We start from the raw sequence: 20,350 nt of genomic DNA, 5'->3' as shown, positions 1-20,350 counted from the left end.
GACGGGGGGGGGGGGGGGGGGGGGGATTTGCAGATGACCAAACTACTTTAATGTCAACCACAAATCCAAATGTTAAAAGTTGATCAGAAATGTGATTCCCTCTGATAGGAGGATATTAACATATAATCTACTTATAATGGCAATTCTAATTACTGTCTGACACAAAGGAGGAAAGAGTAGCTGCCGCTTAGCCTGATGTATGTTTCATGTATCATGCAGCGTGTCATTATGATTAAAATCACATTACATAACAGCAGTGCAATTCTGAGATTAAAGTAACCTGCCATTAACAACAACTTTTTATATAATGTAGAGAATACCATTATGTACATTTGTAACATACAATGATTAAAACATTTTTGTATTTTTGTAGAAAAAAATACTCTCCCTGCGGCTATCGCCTGTGTGTGTCTAGGAGGAGTCCAAATACCAGAAGTGAGGGAAGGACAAGCAGGGTTCTGTGCAGGCTCCTAGCTTGTCAACCTTCCTGATGTGTGAGCTGGAAGCTGTCATAGAGCCTCACTGCACAAAGCCCTGCTTGTCCTCAGTGTACAGAGCCCTGCTTGTCCTCACTGCACAGAGACCTGCTTGTCCTCAGTGCACAGAGCCTTGCTTGTCCTCAGTGCACAGAGCCCTGCTTGTCCTCACTGTACAGAGTCCTGCTTGTCCTCAGTGTACAGAGCCCTGCTTGTCCTCAGTGTACAGAGCCCTGCTTGCCCTCAGTGTACAGAGCCCTGCTTGTCCTCACTGCACAGAGCCCTGCTTGTCCTCAGTGTACGGAGCCCTGCTTGTCCTCACTGCACGGAGCCCTGCTTGTCCTCACTGCACGGAGCCCTGCTTGTCCTCACTTCTCAGAGCCCTGCTAGTCCTCAGTGTACAGAGTCCTGCTTGTTCTAAGTGTACAGAGCCCTGCTTGTCCTCAGTGTACAGAGCACTGCTTGTCCTCAATGCACAGAGCCCTGCTTGTCCTCACTGTACAAAGCCCTGCTTGTTCTCACTGCACAGAGCCCTGCTTGTTCTCACTGCACAGAGCCCTGCTTGTTGTCACTGCACAGAGCCCTGCTTGTGCTCACTTCACAGAGCCCTGCTAGTCCTCAGTGTACAGAGCCCTGCTTGTTCTAAGTGTACAGAGCCCTGCTTGTCCTCAGTGTACAGAGCACTGCTTATCTGCAATGCACAGAGCCCTGCTTGTCCTCACTGCACAGAACTCTGCTTGTTCTCACTGCACAGAGCCCTGCTTGTCCTCACTGTACAGAGCCCTGCTTGTCCTCAGTGTACAGAGCCCTGCTTGTCCTCACTGTACAGAGCCCTGCTTGTTCTCAGTGCACATAGCCCTGCATGTCCTCACTGCACAGAGCCCTGCTTGTCCTCACTGCACAGAGCCGCTTGTTCTCACTGCCCAGAGCCCTCCTTGTCCTCAGTGTACAGAGCCCTGCTTGTCCTCACTGCACAGAGCCCTGCTTGTCCTCAGTGTACAGAGCCCTGCTTGTCCTCACTGCACGGAGCCCTGCTTGTCCTCACTTCACAGAGCCCTGCTAGTCCTCAGTATACAGAGCCCTGCTTGTTCTAAGTGTACAGAGCCCTGCTTGTCCTCAGTGTACAGAGCACTGCTTGTCCTCAATGCACAGAGCCCTGCTTGTCCTCACTGCACAGACCCTGCTTGTTCTCACTGCACAGAGCCCTGCTTGTTCTCACTGCACAGAGCCCTGCTTGTTGTCACTGCACAGAGCCCTGCTTGTGCTCACTTCACAGAGCCCTGCTAGTCCTCAGTGTACAGAGCCCTCCTTGTTCTAAGTGTACAGAGCCCTGCTTGTCCTCAGTGTACAGAGCACTGCTTATCTTCAATGCACAGAGCCCTGCTTGTCCTCACTGCACAGAGCCCTGCTTGTTCTCACTGCACAGAGCCCTGCTTGTCCTCACTGTACAGAGCCCTGCTTGTCCTCAGTGTACAGAGCCCTGCTTGTCCTCACTGTACAGAGCCCTGCTTGTTCTCAGTGCACAGAGCCCTGCATGTCCTCACTGCACAGAGCCCTGCTTGTCCTCACTGCACAGAGCCGCTTGTTCTCACTGCCCAGAGCCCTGCTTGTCCTCAGTGTACAGAGCCCTGCTTGTCCTCAGTGCACAGAGCCCTGCTTGTCCTCAGTGCACAGAGCCCTGCTTGTCCTCAGTGTACAGAGCCCTGCTTGTCCTCACTGCACAGAGCCCTGCTTGTCCTCAGTGTACAGAGCCCTGCTTGTTCTCAGTGCACAGAGCCCTGCATGTCCTCACTGCACAGAGCCCTGCTTGTCCTCACTGCACAGAGCCCTGCTTGTTCTCACTGCACAGAACCCTGCTTGTCCTCAGTGTATTGAACCCTGCTTGTCCTCAACGTACAGAGCCCTGCTTGTCTTCAGTGTGCAGAGCCCTGCTTGTCCTCAGTGTACGGAGCCCTGCTTGTCCTCACTGCACGGAGCCCTGCTTGTCCTCAGTGTACAGAGCCCTTCTTGTTCTCAGTGTACAGAGCCCTGCTTGTCCTCAGTGCACAGAGCCCTGCTTGTCCTCAGTGCACGGAGCACTGTTTGTCCCCAGTGCACAGAGCTCCCTTCTTGTTCTCAGTGTACAGAGCCCTGCTTGTCCTCAGTGTACAGAGCACTGCTTGTCCTCAATGCACGGAGCACTGTTTGTCCCCAGTGCACAGAGCTCCCTGCTTGTCCTCAGTGCACAGAACCCTGCTTGTCCTCAGTGCACAGAGCCCTGTTTGTCCTCAGTGTATAGAGCCCTGCTTGTTCTCAGTGTACAGAGCCCTGCTTGTCCTCAGTGTACAGAGCCCTGCTTGTTCTTAGTGCACAGAGCCCTGCTTGTCCTAAATGCACATAGCCCTGCTTGTCCTCAGTGCACAGAGCCCTGTTTGTCCTCAGTGTACCGAGCTCTGCTTGTCCTCACTGCACAGATACCTGCTTGTCCTCAGTGTACAGAGCCCTACTTGTCTTCAGTGTCCTGAGCCCTGCTTGTCCTCAGTTACAGAGCCCTGCTTGTTCTCAGTGTACAGAGCCCTGCTTGTCCTCAGTGTACAGAGCACTGCTTGTCCTCAATGCACAAAGCCCTGCTTGTCCTCAATGGACAGAGCCCTGCTTGTCCTCAGTGCCCAGAGCCCTGCTTGTCCTCACTGCACAGAACAGTGTTTGCCCTCAGTACACAGAGCCCTGCTTGTCCACAGTGGACACAGCACAGTTTGTCACCAGTGCACAGAGCTCCCTGCTTGTCCTCAGTGTACAGAGCCATGCTTGTCCTCAGTGTACAGAGCCCTGCTTGTCTGCAATGCACAGAGCCCTGCTTGTCCTCAATGCACAAGAGCCCTGCTTGTCCTCAGTGCACAGAGCCCTGCTTGTCCTCAGCGCACAGAGCCCTGCTTGTCCTCACTGCACAGAGCCATGCTTGCCCTCACTGCACAGAGCCCTGCTTGTCCTTAGTGTACAGAGCCCTGCTTGTCCTCAGTGTACAGAGACCTGCATGTCCTCAGTGCACAGAGCCCTGATTGTCATCAGTGCACAGAGCCCTGCTTGTCCTTAGTGCACAGAGCCCTACTTGTCCTCAGTGTACAGAGCCCTGCTTGTCCTCACTGCACAGAGCCCTGCTTGTCCTCAGTGTACAGAGCCCTGCTTGTCCTCGGTGAACATAGCCCTGCTTGTCCTCACTGCACAGAGCCCTGCTTGTTCTCAGTGTACAGAGCCCTGCTTGTCCATTCACACTTCCTGTATGTGGACTACTCACATTTTTTAACCAATGTATATTACAAACATACATATAATGGTATTAGCTACATTATATAAAAAGTTATACTGATGAAAGGTACATTTCAAATTATGCTCTATGGTCTAGAATAAAAGCAAGGTAGAAAATGGCATAAAATGCACATACATCATACCACTGCCAGGTACAGTATATTGTCTTCTCTGCATCTACATAGTACACTTATAGGCCTTAGAAATAACTTTGGAATCTATGCGTTATAACAGTAACACATGCTGTTTTTTCACATTCATAAGAGTAATGTATAGGCAGTAGTTTTCAGAATTTTATAACTATATTTACATTTTAGTAAGTGGAAGATAATGCTTGTCTGGAAACACATGCTTCACTGTTTTGACAGTGTAATTTATTTACTCTCTTCGACTGCACAGGATTTGAATCAGATGATGAAGAAGAAGCGTAAACTATTTATTTACAGTCCCGATCCTGGCCATGTAACCCTTTGACCCATAACATTGATTGCCGTGCTGATAAAGGTAAGGGGTCTCTGTCATTTCCCCATCAGTCAGATGATTTGTAGTTACCTGGGCTGACAGCTTTAAGACACATACCATAATATATTTCTAAATGATGGTTAGTAGTAAATAGTTTAAACAAAAAAAAAAAAATCGCAAAGCTTTTGTGTGGCTTTTCTCATGCATTTGCCACGATTCAAACATTTTTATTTATTAAACATTAACATATAAATGATGCTAGAAAAATCTTCAAATTGTCCCCCCCCCCCCCCCAAAAAAAGGCCCCAAAACATCTGCATAGACATACATTTTATAATGTTATGGCTGACACAATGCAATGAGACAAATGCAAAAAATGTGGTCATGTGGTCATTAAGGTTAAAAAAAAATAACTGTCTTGATTCTTCTAATGCATTCACTTATGTATGATGATGGGAGAAATAAGCTTGAGACTATAAAGACTTGAAACTATATATATGCTATATAATGCTGTAGGTGAATTGAGCACTTGCTTCCTGATTGTGCCATACGTCATGGATGGCTACTAGGGGGTGCCTGAAATAGAGCACTCTATGATCAGCCTATAAGCCAGGAACCCTTTTATGAAAAAGGGGTTTCCACATGACCAACTCTTTAACAACAGGGGCATACATAAGTCAAAATGTAGAGTCCAGTAGAGGGGAAAGTATTTATTGTATGGGTTTATATGACAGTTATTAGCTTCATTTTACCTATGTCTTGTCATTATCTATTTGGTTGCTTGTGTGCAGTAATTCGGCTTGTCTAAGTAACTGGTCAGCTCTCTGTGTTATGTTGTCCTATATGATCCTGAGGTATTGGGTGCAATGTGGTGTTTGTTGGGCACAAGTTGAAGTGATTGTTATATTTAGGGAAGGAGTTATTTAGGTGCATTTTCCCAACCATGTACTAAAAAGTTACACCCACGCCTAACAAAGTTCAACCCCTGAGGAAGTCGCTTGTGACAGAACGCGTGGGGTTCTCTGACCCTGTCCTCTGCATGGTATCTGTGTCGCTGGCCTGTGTGGAGTGTATCTGTAATATTGTGGTATTGTATATGACAGTGTGGTAGAAATAGAGCACTACTATTGGTTTATTGCTATATTATGAGATAGGTTACTGTTATAGTGGTGCTTATCTTGCCCGTTGAATTGTATTATCTCTTTACAGTCACATAGAGCTGACACTGCATGTATTTATTAACAGTAGGACGGGGTCATTCACTCAGAGCAGGGGGTCATGGCCCGGCTCTGAGGCCATGTTGTGACTCTTAAGGAAGCTTTTTTAAATGGTTTTAAAGTAGAACTTGATCTGTTGTTTTGTATACTTTAATAAAGATATTGTATCATGAGATTGTATAGTGGTGTGCATTCTACTTTCAGTGGCAGCTTTTTTTGGGTAGAATTGAAGCTGTTAGAGGCTGCATCTATATAAATTGTTATTTGTGCACTACTAAAGTCTAAGTAACACTAAAGAAAAACAAGAGACAAGCAATTATCCTCAGGCACTAAAAATGGTTGGTCTAAATATATGACATAGTTCTTTTATATGTCTTTTTTTTGACCATTCAGGGTTACAATGAATAACCTCTTACTGCATTGATCAAGAATAGTGTTGCTCCCGAATATTCGCAATTCGAATATTATTCGCGAATATCGCATATTCGCGAATTCGCGAATTTCGCGAATATAGCGCTATATATTCGTAATTACGAATATTCTTTTTTTTTTTTTTTATTTTTTTCACAGTACACATCACAGTGATCACCCCTCTCTGCTTCCAGCTTGTGTGGTGTAAAGAAGGCTCTAATACTACTGTGTGAGACTGGCGCGCGAAAATTCGCATTTGCGAAAATTCGCACATGCGAAAATTAGCATATACTAATTTTCGCATATGCGAATGTTCGCATATGCGAAAATAAAACGAATATGCGAATATTCGCGAATATATGACGAATATTCGTCCATATATTCGCGAATATTCGCGAATTCGAATATGGCCTATGCTGCTCAACACTAATCAAGAAGAAACTACAGATTACCAATGAGCTATACAAAAGAGGTTGTTTCTCGAAGATTTGTCTGATTTCTTTTCTCAAACTGGAGATGGCCTAGTGATCAGCTGATCATCCAGCATTAGGATCCTATTGATAGTTGTTATCATTAAGGAAAGCTGCAACCACCCATACAATTCTCCCTGCAAATGTCACATGTAGTAGTAAATGCTGCCTATTTAAATGGATGGTCAGCCATGTGATACATGAATAAACTGGCTACACTAAAGTAAGAGATGTTTTTTTACTTTTTTTTTATTTTTTTTTGCGAGAAGAATATCATATTGCTATAAACAACTAGGATGTATGGAAAGGGATAGTTTTCATTAGACCCTTTTAAAGAACTGATATTAAAGGTGTACTCCCCTGGAAAACTTTTTTTTTTAAATAAACTGGTGCCAGAAAGTTAAACAGATTTGTAAATGACTTCTTTTAAAAAATCTTAATCCTTCCAGTACTTTTTAGGGGCTGTATACTACAGAGGAAATGGTTTTCTTTTTGGATTTCTCTGATGTTATGACCACAGAGCTCTCTGCTGTCCATTTTTGGAACTGTCCAGAGCAGGAGAAAATCCCTATAGCAAACATATGCTGCTTTGGACAGTTCCTAAAATAGACAGCAGAGGTCAGCAGAGAGCACTGTGGTCATGACATCAGAGAAATCCAAAAAGAAAATAATTTCCTCTGTACTATACAGCCCATAAAATGCATTGGGAAGGTTAAGATGTTTTAATAGAAGTAATTTACAAATCTGTTTAACTTTCTGGCACCAGTTGATTTAGAAAAAAAAGTTTTCCACGTGAGTACCCCTTTAATGATTTACACAATATGGAGGGTCTAATAATATGACATGTTTGATACAATGATGTATGGGCACTGTTTTGGTCATACTATATAACTAAAAGGGTTTTTCCACTACAGGAACTGATGGCTTTTGTGTCCTCAGAAAGAAGAAGCTCCAGTTGATAAAGTACAACAACCCCTGCTAATGTTCCCTGTGCATGAGAACTACAACACAGACATGCCAATTCAGTAGTTGTGATGCACGTCCCTGCACATCAGGTGGCTGGAAGTGCTCCCGTATAAAAGAACTGCCAAAAGGGGACTTAATTCTGAATTGACAGTGGTCTTGATATAGACGTCAGATAAAGAACCAAGTGATTTGCCATAACACATACATGCTATCTAAACTGTATGATGAATGCAATCCAAACACACCCTCTGTCTTTGTTTTCAGAATTCTTTATAAATAGGACATCCTATATCCCACTGCACCTGTTGACAAGTTATATTAAGGATACAATTCCAATTCTAATTTATCTTATAGGTCCCTCAGTTTATGATTGGAATTGCTTATCGTCAACTTGTAGTGTTTGGGGTAGGCTATATATATGGGATAACACATATGGACACGCTCTGTTCATTATTATAAGGTCACACTCTGGCAGGTTGAAAGCCGTGTATTTGGTACAGAACAGCAATAACACTATGTTATTGCAATGCTTTATTGAGGCACGTATAAGCCTTCAAACCATTAAAACAAGGAGTATAGCCGAGTACAAAAGGTTACCAGCCAGGTCAGAAAGAAAATTAGAGAGGAGTGCCAGTCTGCGATAAAACCTGTAAAATACACGCTGTTGTCTAAAGGTCTATAACTATGACATGACTATGAAACCTCAGGAATAATTCTCTTTGCATAAAACTATAGCAAAAATGTCTATAATAAAGATGATTTGTCAACATTTTTGTGCTGCCCATATCACAAGCAGCATAAAACTGGTGCAGGGCGTTTTAGATAAATCATAGTTTAAAAATGCCACCGGACCTGGGTAACTAGTCACAAGGGGTAGTCCCTGTGGCTTGTCTATGCCCTGCCTGCTCTGAGGGATGCGTCTTTTTCTGTCTGTGTGTAGGGAGCGACATGTCACTCAGTGGTTGCAGGGCTGATGGACAATTGATGGACAAAACCTGATATTATCTATAGTACACACCTGAGTTCTCCAACTTTTCTGGCTTGTAAACCACTTTAACATATGACAGTGAGTCACAAATATGTAAGAAAAAAAGTCTTCCAAATATATGATCAAGTATTATGGCTTGACCCTATTGCCACCTGCCAGTGATCCAATCTTTACCCTAGTATTGATTATACTCATCCCTAATGCCACAAGTGTTCAATAGTATCTATAACTGCTAACATCTGCAAAGCTACGTGTGGCTAATCCTAGAACCAGATGTGTCGCCTGAACCTTAGTTGGGAAACACTAGTAAACACTTCTATTACACTAAGGCTGGGTTTGCACACCATATAATTATATGCAAAACACGTCCGTAAAATTGGTATAAAAGACTGGCCTATTTTTTATTTAATTACGTGCACTATAAAAGTCTATAGAAAAGTCTACAAAAAACGGCCCTAATTCCAATATTGCCATGGTTCACTGACAACCACTTTTCCATAGACATTTCTATTGCACATTTTTAGATTTAGATTTTTTTGTTCTCCAATTCTACAGCTGTATTTTGCTTTGTGTCTACATGATCCAAGGCTATATTCACATGGTGTAAAATGAAAGGCAAAATTTGTCTGTAAAATAGTAATATATCACATTAGTATTTTTAATCTAATGTTGTGTACAATAAAAGTCTATGAAAAAGTGTCAGTAGACGTGATGGGGGAGATTTATCAAAACCTGTCCAGAGGAGCCCATAGCAAGCATTCAGATGGCTTCCTACATTTTTCACAGGTCTTTTCAAAAATGAAAGAAGCAATCTAACTGATTGCTGTGGGGAAATATGCACTGCGTAGAAACGCAAGCCCCCAAAAGTTACAAAATGGCGTTTTTTCTTTGATTTTGTCGCACAATGATTGTTTTTTTCCTGTTTCGCCATGAATTTTTGGGTAAAATGACTGATGTCACTGCAAAGTAGAATTGGTGATGCAAAAAATGAGCCATAATATGGATTTTTAGGTGGAAAATTGAAAGGATTATGATTTTTAAAAGGTAAGGAGGAAAAAACAAAAGTGCAAAAACTGAAAAACCCTGAGTCCTTAAAAATACCAACATATTATATTACTATTTTACGGACTTATTTTTCTATTTATTTTACACTGTGTGAACATAGCCTAAGAGTCTTTTGAACAACAAAAAGGTAAACCCGGGCTTGAGGAGTGGAGGAGGATTTTAAATGGAATGTACCATAGTGATCTTGTTGTTTTCTATACTAAACCAAAAATGTAATGCCATATATGTTTAGCATCTGCTCTCCAAGACAGGAAGCCACTACAGAGAGCTAAAGAAGGATTGAGTATAAAGCCCAGGATTTGGAGGCAATGTATTTGTGATTACAAAGACATATGGTTTGTTATTTGCCATTTCTTCTATATGTAAAACAGATTGGGTTATTTAGTAAGCAAGATGTATTATCCTCTATAGGGATGACTGGTCACTAGGACATACATACTGTAGACAAAACATCAATAATCATTGTTGTTTACCTTACCTTTATAGAAGTACCGCTGTCAAAGCGAAAGGATTTGGTTTGCCCATTTTCTAAATACACTTTTAGTACATTTGGCATGAACAGAAGTGAATTGTCTTTGACTGTTTCCTAGGTACATGTAAGGAAGAAACAGGTTAATTTAGCATTTATACTTTTTTGATATTTTTTTTTTGGGTGGTATGAAGTGAAAGTCAGACAATAATTGTATTATTGAACAGTAACACATTTGATTTGATTACTTTGTGCTGCATCTGTTTCATGCTGTCGGAACCACAAGTCAGGGTAGTCACCAGGGGCTTCTCCCAGCCAGCCTTGGTTAACTGATCTCTCCCTATACACAAACAATGAGAGATCTATCAATCAGGGCTGGTGGGCTGTTGAAAAGCCACGTAAGACTGCCCAGATGACTCATGGTTCAGGCAGCATGAAAGAGATTACCGGTTCCCTTTAAAGTGCTCCTACCATTTCAATGTTATTTTGTCATAAAAGAAAGAAAGATGCCAAAATACACATTTTTACCACAACTGTAACTAATATTGCCTTGTACTTGCACAGTGGCAATCGGGCTTTGAGCTGAACAGCTAAATAATTTCTATCCTGCTGATTCTTAATCACACTGCCCAAAAAACAACAATAGCCCTGTAGTTTTTTTTTGCTGACAGGTATTTTAACAAATTTTCCCTACGTTTTGCAGAGCTCAAATCCACCGCAATTTATGTTGGAATATTAATAAATATGTTGGAATTTTTCAAAACTGTTTGGGGGCACACCCCCTTTTCAGCAGCCACACCTCTTTCATTGGAGGCCATACCCCTTTTCAGTTTTTCTGCAGATTGTGGAGAGTTTGTATGGTTTTTTGGACTTTTTGTCAGAAAGTCTGGCACAAGACACATGCACAAAACAAAACCCCTAAATGTCTATTAAGGGTTAAATGGGCACTGTCAGATACATAAACTTTTGATATGTTGTAAAGCATGCAAAACCAATAGGTTTTGCAATTGCTTTCATTAGAAAATGTTCAGTATTTCATACTGAAAAAGGAAGTAAAACAACTGCACCCCCTGCCTGTTTGGACACATGCTAGTCCTGCTGTGTCCATGCATCATCACCTATGTCATGGACACACTTCCTTGATTGACAGCTGTGAGCGCAGAGCTCACAGCTGGAGGAAAAATCCTCCCACTGTCAGCTTGTGTCCCACTACTGTCAGTGAGGACAAGCTGGGAGTTGTAGTTTTGCTAATGCTAGGGGAGATGTGAGCAGACAGCATACTGAGGGAGGGGGCGGAGACCTGCACAGTGAGGCCATGCCCCCTCCCTTTGAGAGGAATTCAGACTAATGAGCTAAATTAAAAGTGTAATAATAATAAAAAAAAGTTGCTAGACACATCAAAATTAGATGTAGATGGTCAGGATTAGGTACTGAGTGATATATTAAAAAAAAAATGTTGTTGGATCTGACGAGTATGCTTTAATGCATAGTATCTGTGTCATAGTATCTATTGCTTTAAGAATCAGCGGGATGAAGTTTATTCACATTTTTGGCTCCTTATCACAACACAGCCAATTGTATTAAAGCAGATTTTATTGCGGCTGTGATTCAGATAAGCCTAAGAAAAGCTTCCAACAGACCAGTCCCTGTCCTCCTTGGTGATTATTTTTCCGATTGAAACACTAAACACGCTTTCTATTCTTAATAACAAATCATCACATGGTTCTGTGCTCAAAAATAAAGTTCTCAAAATATTTGTACAAGTTGATGCAAAAGGAAAAATAACCAAATCATGTTCTTATTTAAAGGGGCACCCCCGTGGAAAACTTTTTTTTTTTTTTAAATCAACTGGTGCCAGAAAGTTAAACAGATTTGTAAATTACTTCTATTAAAAAAATCTAAATCCTTCCAGTACATTTTAGGGGCTATATACTACAGAAGAAATGCTTTTCTTTTTGGATTTCTCTAATGTCACAACCACAGTGCTCTCTGCTGACCTCTGCTGTCTATTTTTGGAACTGTCCAGAGCAGGAGAAAATCCCCATAGCAAACATATTCTGCTCTGGACAGTTCCTAAAATGGACAGCAGAGGTTAGCAGAGAGCACTGTGGCCGTGACAACAGAGAAATCCCAAAAGAAAAGCATTTCCTCTATAGTATACAGCCCATAAAATGTATTGAAAAGATTAAGATTTTTTAATAGAAGTAATTTACAAATCTGTTTAACTTTCTGGCACCAGTTGATTTAAAAAAAAAAAAAAAAAAAGTTTTCCACGGGAGTACCCCTTTAACCCCTTAAGGACTCAGCCCATTTTGGCCTTAAGGACGTTTTCATTTTTTCCTCCTTGCCTTCTAAAAATCATAACTCTTTTATATTTTCATCCACAGACTAGTATGAGGGCTTGTTTTTTGCGCGACCAGTTGTCCTTTGTAATGACATCACTCATTATATCATAAAATGTATGGCGCAACCAAAAACACTATTTTTGTGGGGAGATTAAAATGAAAAACGCAATTTTGCTAATTTTGGAAGGTTTCGTTTTCACGCCGTACAATTTATGGTAAAAATGACGTGTGTTCTTTATTCTGAGGGTCAATATGATTAAAATGATACCCATTATTACATACTTTTATATTATTGTTGCGCTTAAAAAAAATCACAAACTTTTTAATCAAATTAGTACGTTTATAATCCCTTTATTTTGATGACCTATAACTTTTTTATCTTTCCGTATAAGCGGCGGTATGGGGGCTCATTTTTTGCGCCATGATCTGTACTTTTTTTTATACCACATTTGCATATAAAAAAACTTTTAATACATTTTTTATAATTTTTTTAAAAATAAAATGTATTAAAAAAGTAGGAATTTTGGACTTTTTTTTTTTCGGTCACGCCGTTAACCGTACGGGATCATTAACATTTTATTTTAATAGTTTGGACATTTACGCACGCGGTGATACCAAATATGTGTATAAAAAATTTTTTTACGCTTTTTGGGGGTAAAATAGGAAAAAACGGACGTTTTACTTTTTTATTGGGGGAGGGGATTTTTCACTTTTTTTTTACTTTTACTTTTACATTTTTTTACATTTTTTTTTACACTTGAATAGTCCCCATAGGGGACTATTCATAGCAATACCATGATTGCTAATACTGATCTGTTCTATGTATAGGACATAGAACAGATCAGTGTTTTCGGTGATCTTCTGCTCTGGTCTGCTCGATCACAGACCAGAGCAGGAGACGCCGGGAGCCGCACGGAGGAAGGAGAGGGGACCTCCATGCAGCGTTATGAATGATCGGATCCCCGCAGCAGCGCTGCGGGCGATCCAATCATTCATTCAAATCGCGCACTGCCGCAGATGCCGGGATCTGTATTGATCCCGGCACCTGAGGGGTTAATGGCGGACGCCCGCAATATCGCGGGCGTCGGCCATTGCCGGCGGGTCCCTGGCTGCGATCAGCAGCCGGGATCAGCCGCGCATGACACGGGCATCGCTCCGATGCCCGCGGTTATGCTTAGGACGTAAATGTATGTCCTGGGGCGTTAAGTACCACCGCACCAGGACGTACATTTACGTCCTGCGTCCTTAAGGGGTTAATGTCCATTTACCTCAGATTTCCACTAATATTAGTTGTTTCAGCTTGCTTTTTTCCCATCACGCTACATAAAGGTCATAGACACTATAAACATTGACCTTCTGAATGTGCTATTAAGCTGAATGGGTCATCTCTTGTAAATAAAGCTGGGTTAGAAGGATTTGGGGAAAAAAATTGCAATAGGTGCTTGATAAAATAATGACCATTCCATTAACATTTTTTTTCAGGAGACCTTGTTGTAGGTGGTATATCGGGTGAATGACACAAGGCCATTTTATTCTAAGTAAAAAGAATACTAGACATTAAAGGATAAGTTACACATAGGTAAATGTATTCCCTTTCCAAAGTTTAGAGTATAAGTTTCTTATCACGGAGGGGTATAAGTGGTGGGGACCCTGTGATTAGACTTGTGTATCTCCGTCTCTCTCATAGAGATGAATGAATGGTACGTGCCGACCTTCGCTCCATGCATGAGGAGAGCCAGAGCACTGTACAGGAGATTGTAAGGGTCCTAGCAGTTGGACTCCCTGCAATCAGACATTATACCCTATCCTTTGGATACAGGATACATTTTCCTAAGTCCTAACCATGCCAGAACCCGCAGGGTTAAATCTTTCTAGTTCTGAAGTTTCTTTTGTTTGTTTTTGTTTCTGGGTTACGCCCAGCTGTCTGGGCTAGGTCAGCTGACCTCGTTGGCTTTTCACCTGAATAGCTCCCTATTTTAGCCTGTATAATGCCTTCAGACCTTGCCTGTGAAAGATTTTTCTCCAGTAGCTAGCGCTATTTCTTGTATTTCTGATCATCTGGCATTCTGACTATTCTCCTGTATTTGTTACTTGGCACCTTTTGACAACTCCTGGCAAAGACTCGGCTAGTGGACTTTGACTATTGTGTCACGCCCTCCATCTGTTTTGTAGTTTATTTTGTTGACAGTGACTTCCATCAAATATTTAGGGAGGGACTGTGACCATGGTTGTCGATCCATTATTTAGGGCGGATAGGCAAGTAGGCCATAAGTGACGTGCAACCACTTATTTTTATATAAGGATTGAGTACTGAACAGTCTCAGACCAGGTCCATAAAAGAGTATTCAAGGTGCAAAACAGTTGTCACCTGTACAAACTGCACACAACACTGAAGTGTCTTAGCTCATGTTGAGCAGAGGATTGTCTGTTTTATTACTGCCTGCACTTTCATGAATAAATCCTCAGAACGACATATGGTTAGTTGACGCTTTCTCTTCTACATTTGGACAATGTAAGACTTTACAATATATTAGCTGAAAACCACCAATAGTCAACCAGACAGCAATTTCATTGGTATTTCATTTAATTTCATTGGATGATTGTGCCAACAGATTTTTCTCTGTTATTTATTGTCTAAGCATGTGTAAGCTTCACCCACAGGGTATGGGTCTAATATTTTAGAATTCAAATTAAACTGTTTTAGGAGTCATTGTGGCCATGAAATGATATAATGTGATCTATGATCTAGATACTACATGGATACTACACTAGCGGTACTTTGTTTTTCCTATGCCAAGATGTTAAAAATTATGCAATTACAATTTCATCTTAAAATCTGAAACAGATTTTTCGATTTTCATGAAACATCATTCTTTTTTATGTTTTTATGGCATTGTCCTAAAAATGTAAGATTATATCAACAACATAATATGGTCTGGTAACAGAAAACATAACAAGAAGATTTAGTCTGATAATTTAAAGAGTACCTGTCATGATCTTATAAAATTTTATAATCCTCCCAGTTCACTACCCCCATCATGATAAACCACCCCCTGCCTTTATTTTTATTATTTGTTAGTTTTCTACCTTAAAATTGCTCTGTATTTTCTGCTCAGTCTCACAGACTGGGAAGGGGCGTTCCTCAGCAGGTGTGACATCATCTGAAGGCATACAGGGGAGAACTTCCTCCCTCACTCTGCTACACAGCTTAGAGCAGTTCAGTGTGAGATGAGCTATGATTGGCTAAGGCTGCCCCCTCAGCACTCCAGACTGCATTTCCGGATTTTGGACTTCTACCAGACCAGCAGGAGTCCAAAGTATGTGCAAGAGATGGGGGGGGGGGGGCTCTGGACAGGTAGGGAGACACCTAATGGCAGCCTTTTTAGACACAAATAAAACATGGAAAACTTATTTTTTTAAATAAAGTACATAAGAAAGATTTTTTATTTACCATGAGGAGTGCAATGCAAAATTTTTTTTAATGACAGTGCCTATTTCCACTGTAAATGGAAAGCAATTCTCCTAATTATTTTATGTTACAGTATAGGGTGATGAGCCAAACATGTATTGCACACCATACAGTACAGTGCTGTGGTGTCGTATGTATTAGCTAGGAGAGAAAAAGTCTGTACATTCAACGTGTAATAAAATATGCAGCAATTTTTTTTCTATCCAATTTTTATGGACTAAAAAGCTTAAAATTCCTTTGCATAAAATCAGAGGAATATGAAACTACAGTAGGGCCTTGTGGGTGCCCTATTATGGCTCCCTATGAAACAGACAATACATTTCTGCATTGTGTATGAGACCTAAGATGGCGAGAGACTTGATGAACATTTGAAAAAGAGTAGTTGTATTGAGAAAGATTAGTTGTAGTAATATAGGCACCATATAGTTCCCTTGAAACGTTGTAAGAAATTATAGCGGCAGACAACACTTACAGAAACCTGCCCATTGATGATGACTTCCTCCGAAAATCGGACCTTGACTGGATTGGACTTCAATCTTGCTTTCTTTGCTGCACTAATAAATGCTGATTTTGGTGACTTGAAAAAATGAAAGACACAACATAAACCATTAATATTAATTCTAGTCATTATATAATAAGAAAACAAACTGACTATAGGTATAGGTCATATACACGTGGAATATATAATTTTAAATACATTTAATATGACACTTTTATTATGACTCTCAACAGCTGACTTTGCTGGAGGAAGTTGAAACTAACTGTTGATTTCCCCTGCACCTTTGTTACATATGAAATGAGAAATGTAGACATTCAAATGAATAACTATCCATGCAATGTATAGAAAGGCCAAACCAGGGGTTGGTGACATTTATTAAAGCTCATTGAAGTTAATAATCTTTAATGGTAAAGTAATATTATTTTGTTATACTCACTGGGTATGGTTGCACAACAGTAAGAAGTATTGATTCCTTGCAGCTTCTGTAAGAAAGCAAACAAACATAGAATTTGTAAAATATATAATTTCAAAAGTTTAAAAGCAAAACATGTAATTTTATTGCAGCACTATGTATTAACACTGTGAAAATGATAATCCATGTACAGTTATAGAATGGAGAAAGCCAGAGGCATGATCTTGTCTTGAGCAACAACCATTCTTATATACAACATTGCTTTTCTGTATGACCTTAAATGTCCTTTGCGGCTACCTAAAAATTCCAGGTGATAAGACATTGTCCATAAATAGGTCATTATGAAGGCTGCACCATTAAAGAAGATGTCCAGCAGTAAGAAATGTGTCCCTATGTGCAGGAACCCCCTGATCCCCCGTACTCATCCCTGGCTCTGCTCAATTAAATGACGTTTTGCATCCAGCAGGTCAGCAGGTAGAAAAATGCCCCCTCCATTCATTTCTATGGGAGAGGCGGAGACATGCAAACATGCAAAATGTTCACGTTTCTCCGCCTCTCCCGTAGAGATGAATGGAGGGGGTGTGTTTCCACTTGCTGATGTACTAGGTACGAAACTCACTCTAGCAGAGCAGTGCCCAGGCCCCGTATGGGAGATCACATGGGGTCCCAGCGTATACCCCCCCTACGATCACACATTTATTCCCTATCCTGCGGATAGGGGATAAATGTCCTATTGCTGGACATCCTCTTTCTGGGACAAGACGAATACTTCACCTCAGGCTTTGCTGTACTAGGACTGCAAAGGGGCATCAATTTAGCCTCCATCAATGCACTCCTGAACAGCCCTGTATGAAATCAGCCCCGGTCTGCAGGAACTGCAACAGTTGTTCTGAAATGTGAATATGTTTCCCAGTTTGGTCACTTTTTATGTGTACAGTCAAGTTAAACTTCAACCTTAACCCCTTAAGGACCGGGGTTTTTTCCGTTTTTGCATTTTCGTTTTTTGCTCCTTGCCTTTAAAAAATCATAACTCTTTCAAATTTACACCTAAAAATCCATATGATGGCTTATTTTTTGCGCCACCAATTCTACTTTGTAATGACGTCATTCATTTTGCCCAAAAATCTATGGTGAAGCGGGAAAAAAATCATTGTGCGACAAAATTGAAAAAAAACCGCTGTTTTGTAACTTTTGGGGGCTTCCGTTTCTACGTAGTACATTTTTCGGTAAAAATGACACCTGATATGTATTCTGTAGGTCCATACAATTAAAATGATACCCTACTTATATAGGTTTGATTTTGTCGGACTTCTGGAAAAATTAATAACTACATGCAGGAAAATGAATACGTTTAAAATTGTCATCTTCTGACCCCTATAACTTTTTTATTTTTCCGTGTATGGGGCGGTATGAGGGCTAATTTTTTGTGCCGTGATCTGAAGTTTTTAACGGTAACATTTTTGCATTGATAGGACTTATTGATCACTTTTATTCATTTTTAAATGATATAAAAAGTGACCAAAAATGCACTATTTTGGACTTTGGAATTTTTTTGCGCGCACGCCATTGACCGAGTGGTTTAATTAATGATATATTTTTATAATTCGGACATTTCCACACGCGGTGATACCACATATGTTTATTTTTATTTTTATTTACACTGTGTTTTTTTTTTAATTGGAAAAGGGGGGTGATTCAAACTTTTAATAGGGGAGGAGTTAAATGATCTTTATTCACTTTTTTTTCAACTTTTTTTTTGCAGTGTTATAGGTCCCATAGGGACCTATAACAGTGCACACACTGATCTTCTATGTTGATCACTGGTTTCTCATAAGAAACCAGTGATCAACGATTCTGCCGCATGACTGCTCAGGCCTGGATCTCAGGCACTGAGCAGTCATTCGGCGATTGGACAGCGAGGAGGCAGGTAGGGGCCCTCCCGCTGTCCTGTCAGCTGTTCGGGATGCCGCGATTAGCCGCGGCTATCCCGAACAGCTCGACTGAGCTAGTCGGGAACTTTCACTTTCACTTTTAGCCGCGCGGCTCAGCTCTGAGCGCGCGGCTAAAGGGTTAATAGCGCGCGGCGCCGCGATCGGCGCTGCGCGCTATTAGAGGCGGGTCCCGGCTTCACTATGACGCCGGGCCCGCCGTGATATGACGCGGGGTTACTGTGTAACCCCGCGTTATATCAGGAGAGCAGGACCAAGGGCGTACCTGTACGCCCTTGGTCCTTAAGGGGTTAAATGGCTGCTCCGGTGAAATTTTTTTTTTAAATCAACTGATGCCAGAAAGTTAAATAGACTTGTAAATGACTTATGTTTCCTTCCAGTACTCATCAGCTGCTGTATACTACAGAGGAAGTTATTTTCCTTTTGAATTTCTTTTCCGTCTGACTACAGTGCTCTCTACTGACACCTCTGTCCATGTCAGGAACTGTCCAGAGCAGAAGCAAATCCCCATAGCAAACCTCTCCTGCTCTGGACAGTTCCTGACACAGACAGAGGGGTCAGCAGAGAGCACTGTGGTCACGCTGAAAGGAACTCCAGAAAGAAATACAACTTCCTGTGGAGCATACAGCAGCTAAATACTGAAAGGCTTAAAAAGTAATTTACAAATCCGTTTAACTTTGTGGCACCAGTTGATTTAAAAAAAAAAAAAATTCCACCGGAGTACCCCTTTAACTGTTTGCAGTTTAGCACCAAACATGAAAACAACATGTACAAAAAAAAACGCCACCTGCAAAACAAGAGTATTTGGAGGAAAGCACAACATAATAAAGCCGGTACAAGTTTGATCATTTCCCTTTAAGACATATTTTGCAATTATAAGAAATCTTCCAGTGACATTGTTCCAGGGTTTACTGACATATTGTGCGTGTCTTTTGAACCAAATAATCATCAAGACGCATTCATAAGTTACTTTAATTTTGAGCAAAGTATTAGATCAGAATATGCCATGGGCTTAAATTGACTAAGCTAAGTAAATCTTCTTTCATTCTTTAATGTCTTTCATTAATGTGAAAATTATGGAACACAGGCATTTGAGCAATGATTTGTGTTGCTAATGTAGTTTAAAATACAAAGGCAAAAGCATTCTGTTATAAATGGGCTCCTTGTGGTGCATCATAAGAGACATACTAAAAATATCAATCGCTGTGGAATCTGCATTAAAAAAAGAGAAGAAACATGCATAATCTTGAACACCAGATTCAATTCCCAATATAGTACAATGTCTCATACAAACAATATACATATACAGTACAATTGAAGCCATACGTTTACATACACTTAGGCTAAAGTCAATACAGTACAAAGAGGTAAGTAGGCTGTGAAAGCAGGCTTAAAATACTACCACAGGTCACCTCCAATTACCTCACATGATCTCATTTAAACTTCTACCTACATGATATCATTTTATGGAATTTATTAAAACTAATTAAAGTAGACCTGTCAGCAGGAAATTAGGGTTATTAAAGGGGTACTCCACTGGAGAGAAAAAAATTCTAAATCAACTGGTGCCAGAAAGTTAAACAGATTTGTAAATTACTTCTATTAAAAAATCTTAATCCTTCCACTATTTAACAGCTGTTATATGCTCCACAGGAAGTTCTTTTATTTTTGAATTTCTTTCCAGTCTGACCACAGTGCTCTCTGCTGACAACTCTGTCCATTTTAGGAACTGTCCAGAGTAGAAGCAAATCCCCATAGCAAACCTCTTCTGCTCTGGACAGTTTCTGATATGGACAGATTTGTCAGCAGAGAGCACTGTGGTCAGACAGATAGGAAATTCGAAAGAAAAGAACTTTCTGTGAATCAT

The 20,350-nt window shown here is 40.8% G+C and overlaps 2 protein-coding genes across 5 annotated transcripts in view; one reads left to right on the top strand and one right to left on the bottom strand.

The window, feature by feature from the left end:
* Positions 1 to 20,350, bottom strand: part of FRMPD4 (FERM and PDZ domain containing 4) — a 461,151-nt gene that overhangs the window by 29,401 nt on the left and 411,400 nt on the right. For all 3 annotated transcript variants that reach the window (XM_056556172.1, XM_056556170.1, XM_056556171.1), the window contains 3 exons: positions 16,559 to 16,604; positions 16,096 to 16,200; positions 9,819 to 9,926 (listed from right to left, as the gene is read on the bottom strand). In XM_056556172.1, coding sequence (XP_056412147.1) covers positions 9,819 to 9,926; positions 16,096 to 16,200; positions 16,559 to 16,604 — 259 coding nt within the window. The remainder of the gene's footprint in view (positions 1 to 9,818; positions 9,927 to 16,095; positions 16,201 to 16,558; positions 16,605 to 20,350) is intronic.
* On the top strand, positions 160 to 8,385 carry LOC130355701 (keratin-associated protein 10-2-like). 2 transcript variants are annotated; one of them, XM_056556173.1, is made up of 2 exons: positions 160 to 4,265; positions 7,236 to 8,385. In XM_056556173.1, the coding sequence occupies exon 1, from the start codon at positions 491 to 493 to the stop codon at positions 1,568 to 1,570; it is 1,080 nt and encodes a 359-aa protein (XP_056412148.1). In that variant the 5' UTR covers positions 160 to 490; the 3' UTR covers positions 1,571 to 4,265; positions 7,236 to 8,385. The 2 variants fall into 2 exon arrangements, with proteins under 2 accessions (XP_056412148.1, XP_056412149.1); XM_056556174.1 differs by lacking the exon at positions 7,236 to 8,385 and adding an exon at positions 5,834 to 5,871.

Source organism: Hyla sarda, chromosome 2, assembly GCF_029499605.1.
Source record: "Hyla sarda isolate aHylSar1 chromosome 2, aHylSar1.hap1, whole genome shotgun sequence".
Lineage (NCBI taxonomy): Eukaryota > Metazoa > Chordata > Amphibia > Anura > Hylidae > Hyla > Hyla sarda.
Note: the sequence above shows the minus strand (reverse complement) of the source record. Positions and strands in the feature narration are given on the sequence as shown.

Coding starts and splice junctions, on each gene's coding strand:
- LOC130355701 (XM_056556173.1), top strand. CDS start 491: ATGTGTGAGCTGGAAGCTGTCATAGAGCCTCACTGCACAAAGCCCTGC.